This window comes from Pleurodeles waltl, chromosome 10, assembly GCF_031143425.1.
Source record: "Pleurodeles waltl isolate 20211129_DDA chromosome 10, aPleWal1.hap1.20221129, whole genome shotgun sequence".
In the NCBI taxonomy this organism is placed as follows: domain Eukaryota; kingdom Metazoa; phylum Chordata; class Amphibia; order Caudata; family Salamandridae; genus Pleurodeles; species Pleurodeles waltl.
Window position 1 is genome coordinate 1084941115 of NC_090449.1, and position 20037 is coordinate 1084961151.

The 20037-nt window shown below is 46.5% G+C and overlaps 1 protein-coding gene across 6 annotated transcripts in view; it reads left to right on the forward strand.

Moving 5' to 3' along the window:
• LOC138262284 (NXPE family member 4-like) overlaps positions 1-20037 on the forward strand; it is a 505255-nt gene that overhangs the window by 433263 nt on the left and 51955 nt on the right. For all 6 annotated transcript variants that reach the window (XM_069212184.1, XM_069212182.1, XM_069212183.1 and 3 more), the window contains one exon: positions 15235-15453. In XM_069212184.1, coding sequence (XP_069068285.1) covers positions 15235-15453 — 219 coding nt within the window. The remainder of the gene's footprint in view (positions 1-15234; positions 15454-20037) is intronic.

Genomic DNA, 20037 nt, shown 5'->3' on the forward strand with positions numbered 1-20037 from the left:
CTATTTGATTGGGTCAGAAATTCCCTAGTTTCCCCCTCTGATCTTCCCTTTTCTTTTGATTCCTCAAGACTCTTGTCCCCCACCTTCCCTAACAGTGATTCTTCTGGGGATCAGGACGTTGATGCCAGTCCATCCAGGCCCTGGCTTCCTTCTGGTTCCCAGCCTGCTCCTGCAATTTCAGATATGTTGGACCCAAATGACATTGTCCATCCTAGGTCATCCGAATGGGCACTGTCTGACAAGGTGGCATCCTATGTGGCAGGACGCATTAGAAAACTTCTAGAAAAAGAATCTTGTAATTGTCTAAGAGCAGATTGACCCCGACCTTCTTTGGCAGACAAGGTTGCCATAACTCCAGAATTAGACCCTAGGATGTCTACCTTTTTACAAAAATGTATAAAGGATCCTAAAAAAGGAATTGACAGGTCTTGGAGGGCATGTCAAGATAAACTTCTTGATGTCTTAGGCCCTTTGAGAAAGATTCTTGACATGGCTGAAGACGCTAAATCTTCGGGTGCATTAATTTCTCCCGAGGTCCTTTCAGGTTGGCCACAGTGTGCTATAATTTTTTTGGGAAACGCTAACGGTGCTCTTTCCATTGAACGCCACAGTTCATTGTTAATTAAAGTGGATCCCAAATTAGGAGATCTGGCCAATTCTGAGGAAGGTCCTGTAGCTCAAGGAGGCTTATTTGGAGAACCCTTTATAAAGGAGTTAGGGAAGTTTGAGAATACTTTCACGTCCCTGGACAAAGCACACTCCTCAATGAAAAAAGTTTTTCCTACTCAGATTTTCCATGGGGCTGGTCGAGGCAGGGGCCGCTCGGCCGGCCGTGTGCAGTCAATCAACTCTTTCAGAGGACAAGGCTCCAGGCAGGGACAGTTCCAAGACGAGAACCGCTTTGCCAGTTTCTATCCAACCAGAGGCAGACGCTTCAGACATTGCGGTGGTAGAGGATCTGCATCAACACCCTCTTACGTTAAGTGTTATCACTTCTTCCCTTTTAAAAGTAGGGGGTGTTTGGCTAATTTTATCTACGCATGGAAACGAATTACACAGGATTCATGGGTCTTACAGAAAATACAAGGCTTCCATATAGAATTTATAGGGACTCCCAAGCAGCTTTCACATCCAATTCTCCTGGTGTTTCCCTCGCAAGATGCCGTTTTGGTGGACACGGAAATTGCGGTCTTGTTGGACAAACAAGCTATCTGTCCAACTGTACCACATTCTCGAGGTTTCATAAGCAATCTCTTCTTGGTGGACAAAACAGATGGCGGTTGTCGACCGGTCATCAATCTAAAAGAGTTCAACGATTGGCTTGTTTACCACCACTTCAAAATGGAAGGGATCCACCTTCTTCAGGATGTTTTGCATCCTCTGGACTGGATAGCTCGTCTCGATTTAAAAGACACTTATCTCACCGTTCTTATCTTCCCACCTCAGAGACATTTTCTTCAGTTTTTTTGGGGAGATCAAACATTCAAGTTCACTACCCTTCCATTCGAACTTTCCTCAGCTCCGAGGTGCTTCACCAAGGTTCTCAAACAGGTCGTGAACATCTCAGAGCTCAGGGAATTCGACTAATTGTCTATCTCGACGACATTTTACTGTTAAACCAATGTCCCAAACAACTCTCTGCCCATCTACAGGTCACAGTCGATTTGTTGCAGGGCCAGGAGCAGAAACTGCACATAAATTGTCTCGAACTTCTAGCTGGTTCATTTGCAGTCCAGTGCTGGACCAAAGACTCTATCCAATCGAGCGTCCTGTTGAAGATGGACAATATATCTGCAGTCTGATATATCAATCATCTGGGCGGCACTCGGTCCAAGGCACTTTCCAAACTGGTGTCCAGTTTTTGGCAGTATTGCCTGGACCATCAAGTTGCGGTGACAGCACAATACCTGCCGGGAAGTCAAAATAAGGTTGCGGATTTTCATTCCTGACACCTCAAAGACTCCAGTTTGTGGAAACTTCATTCCAGAAGTGTTTTCTTATCTATCCCACCTTTGGGGACCGTTTTCGATCAATCTTTGTGCCTCCAGACTGGACCACCAACTTCCCAGGTTCTTCAGTTGGAGACCAGATCCATTGTCAGCCGCCACGGATGCTTTTCTGCAAGACTAGAGTCAAGAGAAAGCTTACGCTTTCCCTCCGTTTGCGATGGTCACCGGAACGTCGGCAGTTGGCGTCCATAGTGCTGATAACTCCAATTTAGAAGTCTCAAGTTTGGTTTCCAGTTCTTCTGGAACTTTCCTGGGAGTCTCTGATCTGACTCTCCCTGTTTCCTTCGCTTCTTCTCAGTCCGAACGGTACACCTCATCAAATGGTTCAGGAGGGCTCCTTGTCCTTGGTGGCGAGGCAGATTTCCAGGGACGATGGTTGGTCCCGGGACATTTGCAACAAGCTGAGGAGCTATTATCCAAAGCATGGGCCCCCAGCACCTGTAAACATTATAAATCAGCATGAGGTAGATGGACCCGTTGGTGTTTGCAAAGGAGTTTCAATCCCGCGGAAACAGATGTAGTTCATGTTCTTAATTTTCTTGTGGACCCTGCTTCGAAAGGTCTCGCATATCGATCTATTAACTTATACCAATCGGCTATTTCAGCAGGACATGCTTTAGTGGATGGTTTTCCTGTGGGAGAACATAAAATAGTGTGTTGTCTTCTCCGGGGCATAAGACTTTCTTTACCTCCAGAACCATGAAACTCTTCCCTTTGGGCTGTTAATCATGTTTTGAATCTCATCTTATCTTGGCAACATAACCAGTATCTTTCTAGGAAAGAGCTTTCGGCTAAGTTAACCATGCCGCTTTGTCTAGTATCTTGTAGAAGAGTTTCTGACACCCGTGCTTTTGATATATCTCACAGATCTTTTTCGTCTTCGGAAGTCTCATTTACAGTAAGTTGACGTACAAAGACAAATGCCAGAATAATCTCCTATCCGGCTTTTCCAGATTCCCCAAAGTTGTGTGTGGTACGATGCCTTAAAGCATATGAGGACATGTCCTCAGAACTCGGACCTCCTGGGGAAAGTCAACTTCTTATCGCATTACGAAAACCTCACAAAGCTGTTTCTTCTCCTACCATTGCTCGCTGGGTTCGTTGGGTCATGCAAGAAGCGGGCATTACTCTTTCCCTTTTTGGTGCTCATTCTACTCGTGGGGCTATGGCCTCCAAGGTATTCAGCTTAGGTGCTCGTTTGGAAGATATCATGAATGCAGCAGACTGGTCTTCCAAGTCTACTTTTAAGAGGTTTTATTTGAAACCAGTCTTGAATGTTGCACAATTGGTTGTAAACAAGCTTTAAACTAGCATAATCCTCGCCTCCGGTCCTGACATAGAATGAAAGATTTCCTAGCTATCGTAGCGGAAAGTTTCAATTCTATTAAAGACTCGGAGGTGAGGATTATCCCACCCTCCTTACCTTATAATACTACATTTTAAGGGATCCCTCCCCGTATTTAGTAAGTAATTTATGGCTATGTTTTTCACTTGTCATTTTTATGACTATGTTTCTTTTATAAAAAAAAAAGAGATCAACAAAGCTAGTTTCTCTTTTATACTGTTTCATTCTTTCTACGATCTGACAAACAAAGCAAGATACTTCGTGATGGTTCTTGACTGGCTCGCGTTTCGAAAGAGGAAGAGGAGATACCAAGGAAGGACTACAATATGGACTGCCTGTTACGGATTGGTCCAAATACCTGTTTTTTATTCATTGAGACTGTACTCCATTCTCCCAAGTTCTCATGGGAGTTGTAGTTTTGGTTTGTTCTTGGCTGCTGTTCATTAAAGTGGAGAAAGTAAAGCATAATCCTCGCCTCCGAGTCCTTAATAGAATTGAAACTTTCTGTTACGATAGCTAGGAAATTTTTCATTACAACCCACAGTGAAAAACAGACATATCGACTTCCATTTACAGTAAGTGTTCCTAACAATCCTCAGTCTCTAGGTAGTAGTCAGTAACACTGTAAAACAAAGAACTCTTATAAAGAATAAGAAACACAAACATTCCTCTGCCTGTAAATAGAAAGAACCTCAGATAATAGTGTTATCGGCATTCAAAATGCTCCAACATGCACAGCAACATGTGTGATGGATCGCATCCAGTGCAGTGGATGCAACGTAAGGGCCCTTAGAGGGAGTGCATCACTGAAATGCGCAGCGTGACGTCAGCCATACACAGTGCTTAATTTGTGCTTGTTGTTTCCGGTGCTCCTCACCGGCACTTATTTTTGAGGGCCGGGACTTATTCTTCTGTCTAAAGCATTTTCTGCGAACAAAAGACACATAAGGGAAAGACGGAGGAAGGGGAAAAACGAAAACGCGCCACAAAGGGAGAAAGCTCTAGAGTGAGCTAAAGGGGCAGGAAGTGGCTGTAAATGGAATGAAGAGGCCCGAGGTGGCTTCAGAATTACGCTGCCTCAGTATTCCGAGTTCGCACATTTAATTGCAGCAGCCGTGTGTTTAAGAGGAGGGCGTTGGGCACCGGCACGTTTTTATTTACAAATTAAGCACTGGCCATACAGTAGTGCGCGCATCAGTAAAATGCCCAACATGAGCTGTGCAATCGTGGCGTCAACACAGTTGTACAGCATGTACAACTGAATGTGCAGAGCAGCGTCAATACAACAGTAGTGTGCGCAACACTGAAATGCCCAACATGAACCGGGTAATTTTTGTGACGTCAGCGCAGTTACATGGCATGCAGAATTGAAAGCGCAGCATGGCGTCAGTACAATAGCAGTGTGAGCATCACTGAAATGTGCAACATAAACCTTATGAGCTATGCGATGTTGCGACATCAGAATAGTTGAAGTGTGCACATCACTGAAATGTGCAGCGCAAAGTAAAACTGGGCACACTGACAATGAGGGTATCACTGAAAAACATCCTCATGTCCACCAACATGGACACACAAATCCGCCACTACCCTGGGCACTCTAGATGAAGTAGATGACGTGTAATGAAGGTAGGTTTCCTGCCTCCAGCACATTAGTCCGTCTGACCTCCAAACGCACATGGGAAGTTGAACACTACAAAAAGGTCACTCCAATTTTTCAGTATTTTTCTGAAAATAGCCGCAGTAGTCACCCCAATCAACGAACAGCAAGGGGCAAGAGTTTCCCTTACTCTTATGTTTGCTAGAAGTAGCCAGGTCCAAGTGCAGTTAAAGAGGAAACATGTCCTAAATCTACTAAGCTGAAGAGATGACTGCCAACCAAGCAAAAACTCTGCTAGTCACATTAACCTCACCAGTCCTCGCAATGCACCCTACAGAGCCCTGAACTCCCTGAGAGGCTCCCAGGATGCTCCAGTTTCGTTTCTTGTCGGGATCTTCTCTCTACATCCTTGGCAGCATCCTACCGACTACACCAGTGTGGAATCTAGAAAACAGCTTCACGCAGGTCCTTCCATCAATGTTGTAAAGTAGTAGTCTTTTCACACAGAAGAAGATCCCATCCACATGACACAACAACTTTTGAGAAACTGGCTGTTGTTAAGAGCAGTACATTGTTTCTCCTTTGTGGTGATGTATACAGTGTTCCACATCTGCTCTGAAGAAGAATAACAGAGTCTGGCTCTACAGTGCAGAGTTGCTCAGATACCACAAAGGGGTATTGTGTGGTTATAGTTAGGATCTAGTTTCTATAGAAAAAAGTATTTTCTGTTTTGCTAATAACTTTAGTGCCTTTTGATGAATCTTCACAACATTTTCCCAAAAAATGGTGCTCACTTCAGCTGCTGTCTGGAAAGTTTTTGGGTGATCCATCAAGCGGGGGCCAAGAAAAAGGGGGTCCCAAAACACGTTTTCCCACTCATTTTTCCATCGGGATTTTGAACAGCGATAACGTTGAAACTACAGGAGGGAATTAAACCAAGTTTGGCAGAAAGGCAGCTCTTGGTCCAGAAAGAGGGCTTTTTGTTATTCGGTCTAAATCCGTTCAGAGGTAAAATTAAAGAAAAACTAAATTTGTATAGAGAGGGAAGCGAAGGCTTCGCGAAGCGTCCCGATCTTGTGCTGAATACTCATTAGCTGCCAATCCTTCAACAAGGAATCCCAGAAAAAAAGATGGAAAAAACAAAAGGGGTCAGGGTAGGGACCCCCTGACCCCTTAGCTCTGGTGCTGGCGTCTGAGCTGGGATTTATAAACAGCCCCTGGGTGGGACAGCTCAGCCACATGCCCCCCAGTGCTCCAGAAACGCCATCTCCCCAGGGTTTTCATCAATTCAATACAGTGGGGGATGCCAGACACCCTCCCCGCAGCCCTGGGGAGCACTACCTCCACGGGCTTTCGTCATATTCAGTGCAGGAGGCCTGTGTGCCCCCCACTGCCCTGGGGACCTCCACCTCCCTGGGGCTTTCATCAAATTCAGTGCGGGGGCTCCCCCGCCACTTCCCTGGGGCTTTAAAGTAATTTGGTGCGGGGGCCACGTGCCCCCCCCAGCAGCTTTGGGACCGCCACCTTCCCAAGAATGTAAAGATATATAGTGTGGGGGCCACGCAGTCCCCCACAGCCCTGGGGACCACCACCTCCCAGGCCTTTATAGATAAACAGTGTGGGGGGCCACCCATGCTCCCCGCAACCCTGGGGATCACATCCTCCCTAGGGCAAAGGTCGTTGGAGGGGGGCTCCCCCCATGGAGCCATGGATGGTCATGGGGACCACCACCCCCCAAGGCTGGCTCCTGCTATGTCCCAGGGTGCACCCCCGCAACATAATTATTTGCCTTAGGTCACTAGTTGTAGTTAATTGACATAAAACTAACTATAACGTGAATTTCTATGGTTTTGTATGTTTAAAATGAGAGCCAAACTAAAACGTCCCTGTAACCTTTGGTTTGTTCAGTGAATTTCTATTTGCTTTTAATTCTATTTCCTAGCTAAAATGTCCCTGTAACCTTTGTGTTTTGTTCAGTGAATATCTGTTTGACTGACTGCACAGGTGTGTGGGCCTGGCCTGCATCCCTCTGTCTGTACATTTTCAGACCTGCTCTGCTGTTTTTAAAGCTTTGGGCCAGTTCCACTGCCTGCACCTATCTGTGCCTGGCCTTCGTCCTGCCTGCACGGTTTCCGATCTGTCCTGCTGTCTTCAGAGGTTCAAGTCTGTGTTACTGGCTGCACAGGTGTGTGTGTCTGGCCTGCATGCTCGTCTAGGCACAGGTTCAAATCTGCCCTCCGGTTTCCCCAGGTTCGGGCTGGTTCTGATGCCTGCACAGATTCATGCACTTATCTTCCTCTCTACACAGTTGAGTTGTTAATACTCATCCTTTGAGGACCCCTAAACCAGGCTAGATGTAAAAAAAACCTAGATGACAACCATGCTGTATGTGGTGTCAGGCTCAGAATGAGAGTATTTTGTGTAGAATATTCAGCAGCAACAAGGCGCTCTTCTTGGGAGGGACTGTCTGCGAGGTCCGAGAGATTAGAATCCCCACGCCCCAGGGGGAAGGCTCACGCCTAGTAATGCACTTACTGTGTTTTCACGTACTGCGAGGCGTGGAAGGCCGAACACAGAGCGGCTGCCTGTGTTCCTCGATCAGTCTTATATGTCCAATAGAAGTTATTGAAATGAATTGTGAAAGGTATTAGTAATTGTGAACTTTCAATGGGCATTGTGTGAGACAACAGACGTCACTTCCTTTGCCCCTCTCCTGTCTGTATTCTTTCCTCTCCTGAACCAGACAAAGGTTTCAACACTCAACTGACGCTGTTTATCGGCCAAGGAAACCTTGGCAAGGGTCACAGGCTTCATATCAAAGAGGAGAGAGTGAACCCCGAAAGAACCACCTCATAGTGTCCATGGACCCCCTTTTGTTCATCAATACGACAGTGTTTTGTGGTCGCAGATCCTGAAAATCTGAAAATAACTGGTATTGTTTTCGCACAGCAGTCAATCGCAATGCACTAAAGGGACTTTGCAAGTCAGAAGTTTGTTTCTGACCTAAAATATCTAGGGCCTCCTTTCCAAGGAACTGGTGCATCAGCTCCGATGCACCATTTTTCTTGCATTGCCGTACACCCCCTAACAACACCATGGTAGCACTGTATTTATAATATAGCACACCATGGTGCTCGTTTGCACAGCTGCATGAGAATCTTTGATGCGGGGGACGGCTCCCTTGCATACTGTTGGACCTGGCCCTATTTGCAGGGTTATCCCCAAACGTTTCATCTCCTTCCTCCTATTTCTTCTGACCAGTTTTTGTTGGCTTTAGGACTCTGGGCACTTTACCACTGCTAAAGCGCATATGCTCTCTGTGTAAATTGTATTGGTAATTGGCTTTACCATGATTGCCATATTTGATTTACTAGTAAGTCCTTAGTAAAATGCACTAGAGGTGCCCAGGGCCTGTAAATCAAATGCTACTGATTGTGCCACCTACATGAGTAGCCTTGTAAACATGGCTCAGACCTGCCACTGCAGTGTCTGTGTGTGCACTGTTAAACTGCCAATTCAACCTGGCAAGTGTATCCACTTGCCAGGCCCAAACCTTCCCTTTTTATACATGTAAGGCACCTCTATGGTAGGGCCTAGGTAGCCCCATGGGCAGGGTGCAGTGTATTTAAAAGGTAGGTAACATGTACATGTGTGTTTTTACATGTCATAACAGTGAAATACTGCCAAATTCGGATTTCACTATTGCAAGGCCTAGCTCTCTCATAGGTTAACATGCGGGCTGCCTTCATATATCCTTAAAGTGCAGTTTCCCTTTGAGAGCGGATAGAAATATTGAGTTTTGGGTTTCTGGACTCACAACTTAATAATACTTTTTTAGTGAAGTTGGTTTTTAGATTGTCAGTTGGAAAATGCCACTTTTAGAAATTGGGCACTTTCTTGCGTAAAGCATTCTGTGACTCTGCCTGTATGTGTCTTCCTGTCTGGGTCAGACTGACAGTTGGGCTGTTTTTGAATCTCCACTAGACAGTGACACAAAAGGAGATGGGGTGTAGCCTGCATATCCTGATGGGTCATCTGGGCTAGAGTGGAGGGAGGAGATGAAACTTACACCTGAATGGGCTGTGCCTGCCCTCACACAATGCAGTCTCCAACCCCCTGGTGTGCGACTGGGGCCAAGCCTGGGCAAGGCAGGATCCTGTAACCAACATAGACTTTTACTTGAAGCTGGACAACTTCAAAGGCAGAAAGGGGTATAAGTATTGGACCTAAAACCCCATATTTTGAGATTTGCATCTGGAACCAAGAGGAATCCCGGGCAGGCTCACATTGATTTTGACACTAAGCGATGATGCATGTAAAATCCAGCCGCACGGTGATGAGGAACTGCGCTGCATGGAGGTTGCATTGATTTCAGCAGTCGGAAGCGATGTTGCGTCGTTTCTCCTGCTGCGATACAGGTGATACGTCAATTTCCCAGCCCAATGCAGGTGGTGCATACATTTTTCCAGCCCTGATGCAGGTGGTGCGTTGTTTTTACAGCTGCGTTGAAGGTGGTGCGTCAGATTTTTCCCTGCACAGCTCCTGTGGATGGATTTCACCTTGGTTCCACAAGCTTCACCTTTAAGGGCCCAGGGACTGGAGTGGGTACCACTTGACAGGGTAGGAGCCTCAGCAGAGAATCCAGGTGGTGGCAGAGAAAGTCTTTGATGGCCCTGAGACTTCAAAACAGGAGGCAAGCTCAGTCCAAGCCCTTGAAGACACTTCACAAGTAGGAATATACCACAAAGTCCAGTCTTTGTCCTCTTTCACAGGCAGAGGCAGCAACTGCAGGATAGCCCAACAAAGCAGCCACAGGTAGGTAGAACAAGGATTGAAATCCACGCACAGGAAGCTGTGGGGGGAAAATTTCAATGCACTACCTGCAACACAGCTGTAAAAATGATGCGCCACCCGCTTCATGGCTGAAATTAACTCACCACCCACATTGCGGCTGGGAAATCAACGCATCACGTGCATCGTGGCTGGAGAAACTATGCAACACCTGCTTGCAGCTGCTGAAAATGACACAAGTCCATGCAGTGGGGTTTTCCATCACCGTGCGACCAGATTTCTCACACATCGTCACAGGTCATCAAAGCCATCTTGAACCATGCGCTGATCCAAGGTGCCCTGTCTGGAAATCGGCGCATCGCTCTCTTGCAGGAGAACTACGCATCGCTGACCGAAGAAGAAACAATGCACAGCCTCACTTGCAAGTAAGGAATCGATGCATCACTGACTTTTTTGACGCACACTCCCCGTGCGGCTTTATTTTTGACTCAAACTAGGTACTTTCGTGTAACAATAATGTTTCTATTGTTATCTATGGAGTAAGACTCTTTTTGCTTTAAAAATTCATAACTGTATGTTGGATTTTTGTCATTTTGGTCTTGTTTGATTTAGATAAATATTGGTTATTTTTCTAAACTGGTGTGGTGCCATTTTGTAGTGTTTTCACTGAATTACTGTAAGTTTTGGTACAAATACTTTACACATTGACTCTGAGATAAGCCTGACTGCTGGTGCCAAGCTACCAAGGGGGCGAGCAGGGGTTATCCTAGGTGTGTATCTATCTGGTCCTGACTAAAGTGAGGGTCCCTGCTTGGACAGTGTGCAAACTGACCGCAAACCAGAGACCCCATTACTAACACATACATTATAGATGGCACAGGTATAATGTGAAACAAGGGTTTACAAACTGGAGCAATGGTGACATTGCGACAGTTTATAAATATGGCAAGAGGTGGGGCACTGTTTTGCGCTGCCATAGCGTAAAAGAAATTTGCTAATAAATGAGCCCCCTAGCACCACTCATTCTGGATTACTAAAAAGGGGAGGCATAAAAGGGGTGTCATACTCCCATTTCAGTAAACGCAATGAAATTTATCAGCAGTTTGCAACTACAGTTATATTGTAATTGCATTTATGTGGCACTTACTATCCCTGAGGACGTATTGGCGCACTTTACGGCAGGCACCACTCTGCTCTGGAAGCCCAGGGTTAGTTATTATCTCACGGTTATTGATGGTCATTAGGCTTCATCTTGTGATGTCTAGTAACCCATTCCATGTATTTAAAACAGTTTCTTAGTGTAGTTCGCAGTAGTTAATAGTTGTTCGATGCCATTATTAATGGGGTGTTTGTGAGTGCATGCCAATAGTTGGTAGGATTTATAAGTGAGCTAGAAGATATTAAGGAGCTTATTCACAAGTCAGTGCGTCACTGGTGCATCAATTCTTTCGATGCTTCATCGGTGCATGGCTTTTTATGGCCTCGCAGATATGGCGTAATCAATGCAGTGCAAGTCACAGATGAATAATCTAAATGCCACCTATTGAAAATTCTAAAATGAAAAAGATTGGTGGCGTTGCCACTCTAGAATGTAGAACTTTGGTCTGGCATGTGCCAACTTAGAAGAATGCCAACTAGAATGTGGGGAAGGACAGTTTAAGAGGATGACAGTTGGAGGCTGTAAGTGGATGCAAAGGGAGCACCGCTTTCCTTTTGGCATATACTTAATAAATAAACTTTTACCATCTGCTATGGGTCATTACTTTTAGTATTACAACAATAGCGATGAGGGGAAATAAGTAAATGTGCCAACTTCAAGGGCAGCGTCCCAGTGCCATCTGCACTAACATGTTAGCCTTCCTGCTGCTTGGGCTGCTCAGCAGCTGCACATGGCATATGACCTTCATTGGCACCAGAGGACTTTGAAGTGCAGGTGGTGAGATGTTTGGCCTCATGTGCCCGGCTGAGCAGTGGGTTGAGCATGTGTAAGTGGATGTGCAGCATGTGACGGATTAGACTTTAATCTGCCCTTTGGTTTGGGCAGGTCAGTGATGTCAACACGTGATGTGAGTGGCCATTTTGAGTCGGCTGTATCGAAATGGACACAGTGATCCGCACAACTTGAGACTTTAATTATTGCCATATAATGCATTACTGAGTGGATCCACTGTGACCTCTCAAATTATGGACCACTTTTAGGCCCATATTTATACTTTTTGACGCAAACCAGCGCCGGCGCTGGTTTGCGGCAAAAATGTTACCGTCGGCTAAAACGATTCCTACGCGCCATGCGGGTGCCTTATTTAAGGAATGACAGTAGCTGGCGCTGCAGACTGGTCAGATTAAAAAAAAATGACTCAAACCAGGCAGTGCCGGCATAGGGGAAAATGGGGGTTGTGCGTCAAAAAATGGTGCAAGTCAGGTTTAAGCATGGCTCAAACCGGACTTGCGCCATTTGTTTGACGCACAACCCCCATTGAAATGACTCCTGTCTTAGCAAAGACAGGAGTCATGCCTCCCTGCCCAATGGCCATGCCCAGGGGACTTCTGTCACCTGGCCATGGTCACTGGGCACAGTGGCATGTAGGGGGGTCCCAAATTAGGGCCCCCTATGACACTTTAAAAAAATAAAATAAAAATACTTACCTCAACTTACCTGGGATGGGTCCACCCATCCATGGGTGTATTCCAGGGGTGGATGAGGGTGGCAGGGGGTGTCCCTGGGGGCAGGGAAGGGCACCTCTGGACTCCTTCCATAGTCAGAGACCATGGAAGTGAGCCCACAGGTCCCTTAACGCCTGCCCTGACCCAGGTGATAAAAAATAGTGCAAATCAGGCTGTGCACCATATTTAAGGCCTGCCCCCTCCTGTGCGCCGTAATGATGCTGGAGTATAAATAAGGCGCACAGGACTTAAAGTCATTTTTTGGGTAGGAACGCCTACCTTGCATGTCATTAAAGCAAGGCAGTTTCCCGCATCCGAAAAATGACGCACACAGAGGAATTTTGACATCCGCGGGGTCGTGCGTCAAAGTATAAATATGGGGCAAACAGAGTATAAATATGCCCTTCAATGTTTTATTACCAAGGTGATCTTTTGGGCGCATTCTTGATTGGATCCACGATGATTCGCTCAATATATAAAAAAATTATAAGTGAATGGAAACTATTTAGCTGATACTAGTTGGCTTTTGACCTTGGAGTGGATCCACAGTGATACGCTCACCTTTAAGTTATAAGTTACTAAGATCGTCTTAGCTGAGTACTGGTGATCCGCACACCTATGTACAATTTACATATACATGCACATTAATTAGAGGATTGTTATAGGCGGTTCATTTATTTTGTTGTGATTTTAATATATAGTAAGGTTACTAGGATATCTGTGCAAGTGAAGGGTGGTGATTCACACTCCCTTTGTAGGTGGGTCACAATGATCCGCTCACCAGTTATGACCATGTATATTTAGACACTGTTGGAATATGGCTGCAATACAACCACCACCATCTTTTTTGGCTGAGCCAGAGGAGCCGCCGGTAGAGTGGGAATTGTGGGTGGATTTATTTGAGGCTTACATGGATGTTCTGGAGGAGGATGAATGTTCTCCAGAACGGTATTTATCCTTCTTGAGACATAGACTGGGGGCGGTTGGACTAAGAGAAGTAAAAACTGCACCACCGCTGGAAAATCCAGGAGATGCTGATGTGTACGAGGTTGCAAAAAAACAATTATGCAAATGGTATGGCAGGAAGATAAATGTGGTTTTGGAATGGTTCAAGTTTTATTCCAGGTCCCAGCAAGAAAATTAATCAATTTATTAGTTTTAGTGGCACTTAGAGGGTTAACTTTTACTGTAAGTTTGAAAATATGTTGTATGACCAAGTTTTGGGGGACCAACCTTTAATGACAACAAAATATCAAAGAAATCCAGGAGAAGTTGAGGTCTTGTGGTAAGGTCAATCTGAAAACGGCACTGGATGCAGCCAGGAGCATTGAAGTGTCTGAGAAGTGCATCCAGATTGATGTAAAGAAAACTGGTCTGAAGTTATTTTTATATGTGTGGATCAAGTGACCATTTGGCCAACTCCAAAGTGTGTCTTGCTTTGAGGAAAATGTGTGGTTCATGTAAGAAATATAGGCCATATCAGCAATGTTTGCAAAGGGGAAAAGAAAAACATGAACTATGCATCAGAGTGAGATGAAGGGGAGGAGGAAGGAAGTATGCGAGGTGCAGTGCTGGTGGCCAGATCTAAAAATGTGGCGCCGTACGCAGTTCAGCACCACTTTTCTTGCACCCCGTAGCACCCCCCAATGCCACCATGTGTGCACCATATCTGAGATATGGCGCACCATGGCGGTAGTTTGGGAACTAGCCTCAAAAGCTTGATGCTAGTTTGGCGCTTTGCAGGATCAGTGTAAAAAATGTTGACGCTGATCCTGCAAAGCCCAATGAGGCCCATTGTAAACAATCTCTTAGATTTCTTTGCTCCATTTTTTTTCTCCGCTAACGGGGGAATCGCCCCTTACATACATTATGCACAATGCCTGCATGATGTAGCACAAAGGATTACGAAGTGGCGCAATGCATGCATTGCGCCACTTTGTAGACCTGGCACAGCATTTTTGGGCCATCTAACGCCACATTAGCGTAATAAGAAGCCACTAATGGGTTGTTAGATGGCACAAGGGGCTCTGAAATCTGCCCCTATGTCTCTGTCCTTCTGTCTGTACAGTTCTAAGCCTCTGTTGCCCTGTAACCACAGTTCTATGTCTTTGTACTTCTGTCTGCACAGTTCTGTATGTCCTAACTGTACAGTTCTGTGCCTCTATCCTTCTGTCTGCACAGTTCTATGTCTGTCCTTCTGTCTGTACAGTTCTGCCTATCCTTCTGTCTGCACAGTTCTATGTGCCTGTTTTTCTGTCTGCACAGTTCTATACCTCTGTCCTGTCTGCACAGTTCTATGCCTCTGTCCTTTTGTCTGCACAGTTCTGAGCCTCTGTCCTTCTGTCTGCATAGTTCTATGCCTCTGTCCTGTCTGCCCAGTTCTATATCTCTGTCCGTCTGTCTGCATAGTTCTATGCCTCTGTCCTTCTGTCTGCACAGTTCTATGTCTCTGTCTGTCTGCATAGTTCTATGCCTCTGTCCTGTCTGCACAGTTCTATGCCTCTGTCCTTCTGTCTGTACAGTTCTATGCCTCTGTCCCTCTGTCTGCACAGTTCTATGCCTCTGTCCTTCTGTCTGTACAGTTCTATGCCTCTGTCCTTCTGTCTGCACAGTTCTATGCCTCTGTCCTGTCTGCACAGTTCTGTGCCTCTCTCCTTCTGTCTGTACAGTTCTATGCCTCTGTCCCTCTGTCTGCACAGTTCTATGCCCCTGTCCTTCTATCTGCACAGGACTGCATCTCTGTCCTTCTTTGTGTGCTGTGTCTGGTCTCTCTTCTTGCCTGTAATCTTTACCTCATACTTACACAGTCCCCCCTCTGGTTGTTGCAGATGAGAGCTCCCCTGTGAAGGAGAAGTGTAAGACAGGCATGAAGCATGAGGCTCCTGCAGGTTACTTCCTGCAGGATGTCTGGCACCCCGTCTCCTGCAGCATGAAGCAGTTCACCTCACAGGATGAGATCAATGGCTGCCTGAAGGGGAAGTCGCTTCACCTCATCGGAGACTCCACCATGGTGCAGTGGATGGATTTCATCACCGGCAAAGTCAACAGTAGGTTGTGCTCACCTCTTTTGAAGTAGCCTGGGAATCGAAGGAGTTTGATAATTCTGGTTTACTCCTGTAACATGAAATTACTGATAAATGTCACCGCTCCTTCTGCGGAATTAACTATAATGGAATTAGTGTTTTTTAAACATAGGGGGACTCTCCTGTGATAAAAAGTTGTAATCATTGAAGAGTATGCAAAGGCGCAGAGTGGTATTCTAAACACGGGAAGAGGGAGCACATCTGGTGGTGCTGTTTTCTTATGCAAAATGCATCCTTGCATCCATTAGTTAATGTGAGGGTGCATTTTGCGCTAAAAACTTAGCGCAAAATGCCCACTCCACCCTGTTGCGGAATTCCATAGAATCTGGTGGAATTTTAATGTAGTTCCATGTGATTCCACAGAATCAAACTGAGTGAATTCCGCTCACCCTAAATAGCAGTGCCAGCATGTACTGTACATCACATGGCTGCTTGTAGTGCACGCCAGGCTGTACTGCACATCTCAAATCAGCCTGTACAACACATCACATGCCAGGCTGTGCTAGACTGGCACCAGCTGTATTTCACGTCAACCTGTAGTGCACATCCCCTCTCAAACTGACCTAGTCAGTCAGCAGCTCTACATCATATGTTAGCCTGTAGTGGATATCACCTGTCAACCTGGACTGCCTATCACATTAGCCTGTTCTAGACTGTCAGCAGCTGCACATCACATCAGCCTGTGCTGTACAACACATGGGTACCTGTACTAGACATCACATAGCCTGTACTGTACACCAAATGTCACCCTATAGTGGTCAGTATATGTCGGCTTGCACTAGACTGTTAGCAGCTGTACATCACGTCAGTCTTTACTGCACATCACATTTCAACCTGGACTGGTCTGTCAGTGGTTGAACAGCATGCTAGTTTGGACTGGACTGTCAGCAGCTGTACATCACACACCCTGAAATTTACTTTATATCAAGCTATAGTGGTCATCATATGACAGCCTACACTAGACTGTCAGCAGCTATACATCACATTCCATCTAATGTCAGTGTGCTGTGAACATCATGTGACCCTGTAATGTAAATCGCAGGTTTGCCTATAGTGCATATCACATGTCAGCCTGTAACAGAGTGCTAGGGTAGGGAAGTACCATCTTGCCAGGCATGTTACCCACATTTTTACTGTATGTATGTTTGTTTTTGCCTGTGTCACTAAGATCCTGCTAGCCAGGACCCCAATGCTCATAAAGTATGCCTTGTATGTGTTCCCTGTGTGGTGCCTAACTGTATCACTGAGACTCTGCTAATCAGAACATCAGTGTTTATGCTCTCTCTGCTTTTAAAATTGTCACTGCAGGCTAGTGACTAATTTTACCAATTCTGATTGTGTAGGAGGCTGGCCTGGCTTATAGTGGGTACATTGTGGTACTTACACCCTGTGCCAGGTCCAGTTACCCCTTATTAGTAGAATATAGGTGTCTAGCAGCTTAGGCTGATAGAAGGTAGCTATGGAAAAGCATCTTAGGCTGAACTAGGAGACATGCAAAGCTCCTACTATACCACATATATCATATAGCACAATATCATAAGAAAACACAATACACAGTTACTAAAAATAAAGGTACTTTATTTTTATGACAATATGCCACAAGTATCTCAGTGAGTACCCTCAGTTAGAAGGTAAGTAATATACACAAGTCATATGTACACAAACCCAAAACAGGTAAGTAATAGTAAGAAAAGTAGTGCAAACAGTGTAGAATTACAATAGGATGCAATAGGTGAACATAGGTCTAGGGGGAACACAAACCATATAATCCAAAAGTGGAATGCGAATCACGAATGGACCCCAGACCTATGGGAGCTAGTAGAGGGTAGCTGGGACTGTAAGAAAACAGTCAGGGTATCCAAGATACCCCACCCCAAGACCCTGAAAAGTAGGAGTAAAGTTCCCCTACTGCCCCAATAGGACACAATAGTCGTGATAGGGGGATTCTGCAAGAACCACAAACACCAGCAAAGCACTGAAGACGGATTCCTGGACCTGAGAACCTGCAAGGCAAGGGGACCAAGTCCAAGAGTCGCAATAGTGTCTGGGGGGGCAGGAGCCCAGGAAACCCCGGATAAAGGTGCAAGAAGGTTGCCTCTGGGTGGAAGAAGCCAAAGATTCTGCAGCAACGAAAATTGGTAGGAACTTCTCCTTTGGATAGAAGATGTCCCGTGGTGTGCTGGATGTTGCAGAAGTGTTTCCACGCAGAAGTACCACAAACAAGCCTTGCTAGCTGCAAGGGTCGCGGTAGAGGTTTTTGGGTGCTGCTGGGAACCAGGAAGGACCAGGATGTCGCCCCTTGGAGGAGGAGACAGAGGGGCTGCTCAGCAACTCAGAGAGCCCCCACAGAAGCAGACAGCACCCACAGAAGTACCGGAGCAGGCACTTGGAAGATCTGAGGACAGCAGTCAACTCAGAGTCACAAAGGAGGGTCCCACGGCATCGGGGTCTAACTTAGAGGGTTGAGCACTGCAGGACGGAGTGCTGGGGACCCAGGCTATGCTGTGCAGAAAGGAATTCTTGGAGAAGTGCACAGAAACTGGAGCAGCTGCAAATCATGCAGTACACAGGTTTGCAGTCTAGCGTGGGGAGGCAAGGACTTACCTCCACCAAACTTGGACTGAAGGATCACTGGACTGTGGGGGTGACTGGGATCTAGCTCCTCTATTCCAGGGACCACGCTCATCGAGATGAGAGGAGACCCAGAGGACTGGTGACACCCCCAGAAAGGCAGTTTGGCAGGACACGGGTTGTGTGCTAGAGACCTGGTGGATCATGGAATTCTCACCCCAATACCATTCTGGTATTCCATGATCTTAGACATGTTACATGGCCATGTTCGGAGTTACCATTGTGACGCTATACATAGATAGGGGGTCATTCTGCCCCCGGCGGCCGGTGGGCGCCAGGGCCACCGACCACGGGAGCACCGCCAACAGGCTGGCGGTGCTCCCACGAGCATTCTGACCGCGGCGGTTCAGCCGCGGTCAGAAGCGGCAAGTCGGCGGGCTCCCGCCGACTTACCGCTGCTCGGGGGAATCCTTCATGGCGGCGGAGCGCGCTCCGCTGCCATGAGGATTCTGACCCCCCCTACCGCCATCCTGTTCATGGTGGGAAAGCCGCCATGAACAGGATGGCGGTAGGGGGGGTCGCGGGGCCCCTGGGGGCACCTGCCGTGCCCATGCCAATGGCATGGGCACGGCAGGGGCCCCCGTAAGAGGGCCCCGCAAAGTATTTCAGTGTCTGCCTTGCAGACACTGAAATACGCGACGGGTGCCACTGCACCCGTCGCACCTTCCCACTCCGCCGGCTCGATTACGAGCCGGCATCCTCGTGGGAAGGGAGTTTTTCCCTGGGCTGGCGGGCGGTCTTTTGGAGACCGCCCGCCAGCCCAGGGAAAAACTCATTATACCCTCCGCGGTCTTCTGACCGCGGAGCGGTATAATGGGGGTGGAATTCTGGCGGGCGGCCTCCGCCGCCCGCCAGAATCAGAATCACCCCCATAGTGACCTATGTATAGTGCACGCGTGTAATGGTGTTCCCGCACTCACAAAGTCCGGGGAAATTGCCCTGAACTATGTGGGGGCACCTTGGCTAGTGCCAGGGTGCCCACACACTAAGTAACGTGGCACCCAACCTTCACCAAGTGAGGGTTAGACATATAGGTGACTTATAAGTTACTTATGTGCAGAGAAAAATGGCAGTGAAATAACGTGGACGTTATTTCACTCAGGCTGCAGTGGTGGGCCTGTGTACGAATTGTCTGAGCTCCCTATGGGTGGCAAATGAAATGCTGCAGCCTATAGGGATCTCCAGGAACCCCAATACCCAGGGTACCTAAGTACCATATACAAGGGAATTATATGGGTGTACCAGTGTGCCAGTGAGAATTGGTAAATTTAGTCACTAGCCTGCAGTGCATAAACACTAAGGTTCTGGTTAGCAGAGCCTCAGTGATACAGTCAGGCACTGTAAGAAGTTGGCTCTGTATGTACTATTTCAAAGTAAGAAATAGCATGCACAGAGTCCAAGGGTTCCCCTTAGAGGTAAGATAGTGGCAAAAAGAGAATATTCTAATGCTCTATTTTGTGGTACTGTGGTCGAGCAGTAGGCTTATCAGAGGGTAGTGTTAAGCATTTGTTGTACACACACAGGCAATAAATGAGGAACACACACTCAAAGACAATTCCAGGCCACTAGGTTTTTGTATAGAAAAATATCTTTTCTTAGTTTATTTTAAGAACCACAGGTTCAAGATTTACAAACAATACTTTAAATGAAAGGTATTTCACTTAGGAACTTTAGGAACTTTGAATTAGCAAAATAGCATATACAGTTTTCACACAAATGGCATATAGCTATTTTAAAACTAGACAGTGCAATTTTCAACAGTTCCTGGGGGGAGTAAGAGTTTGTTAGTTTTTGCAGGTAAGTAAACCACCTATGGGGTTCAAGTTTGGGTCCAAGGTAGCCCACCGTTGGGGGTTCAGAGCAACCCCAAAGTTACCACACCAGCAGCTCAGGGCCGGTCAGATGCAGAGGTCAAAG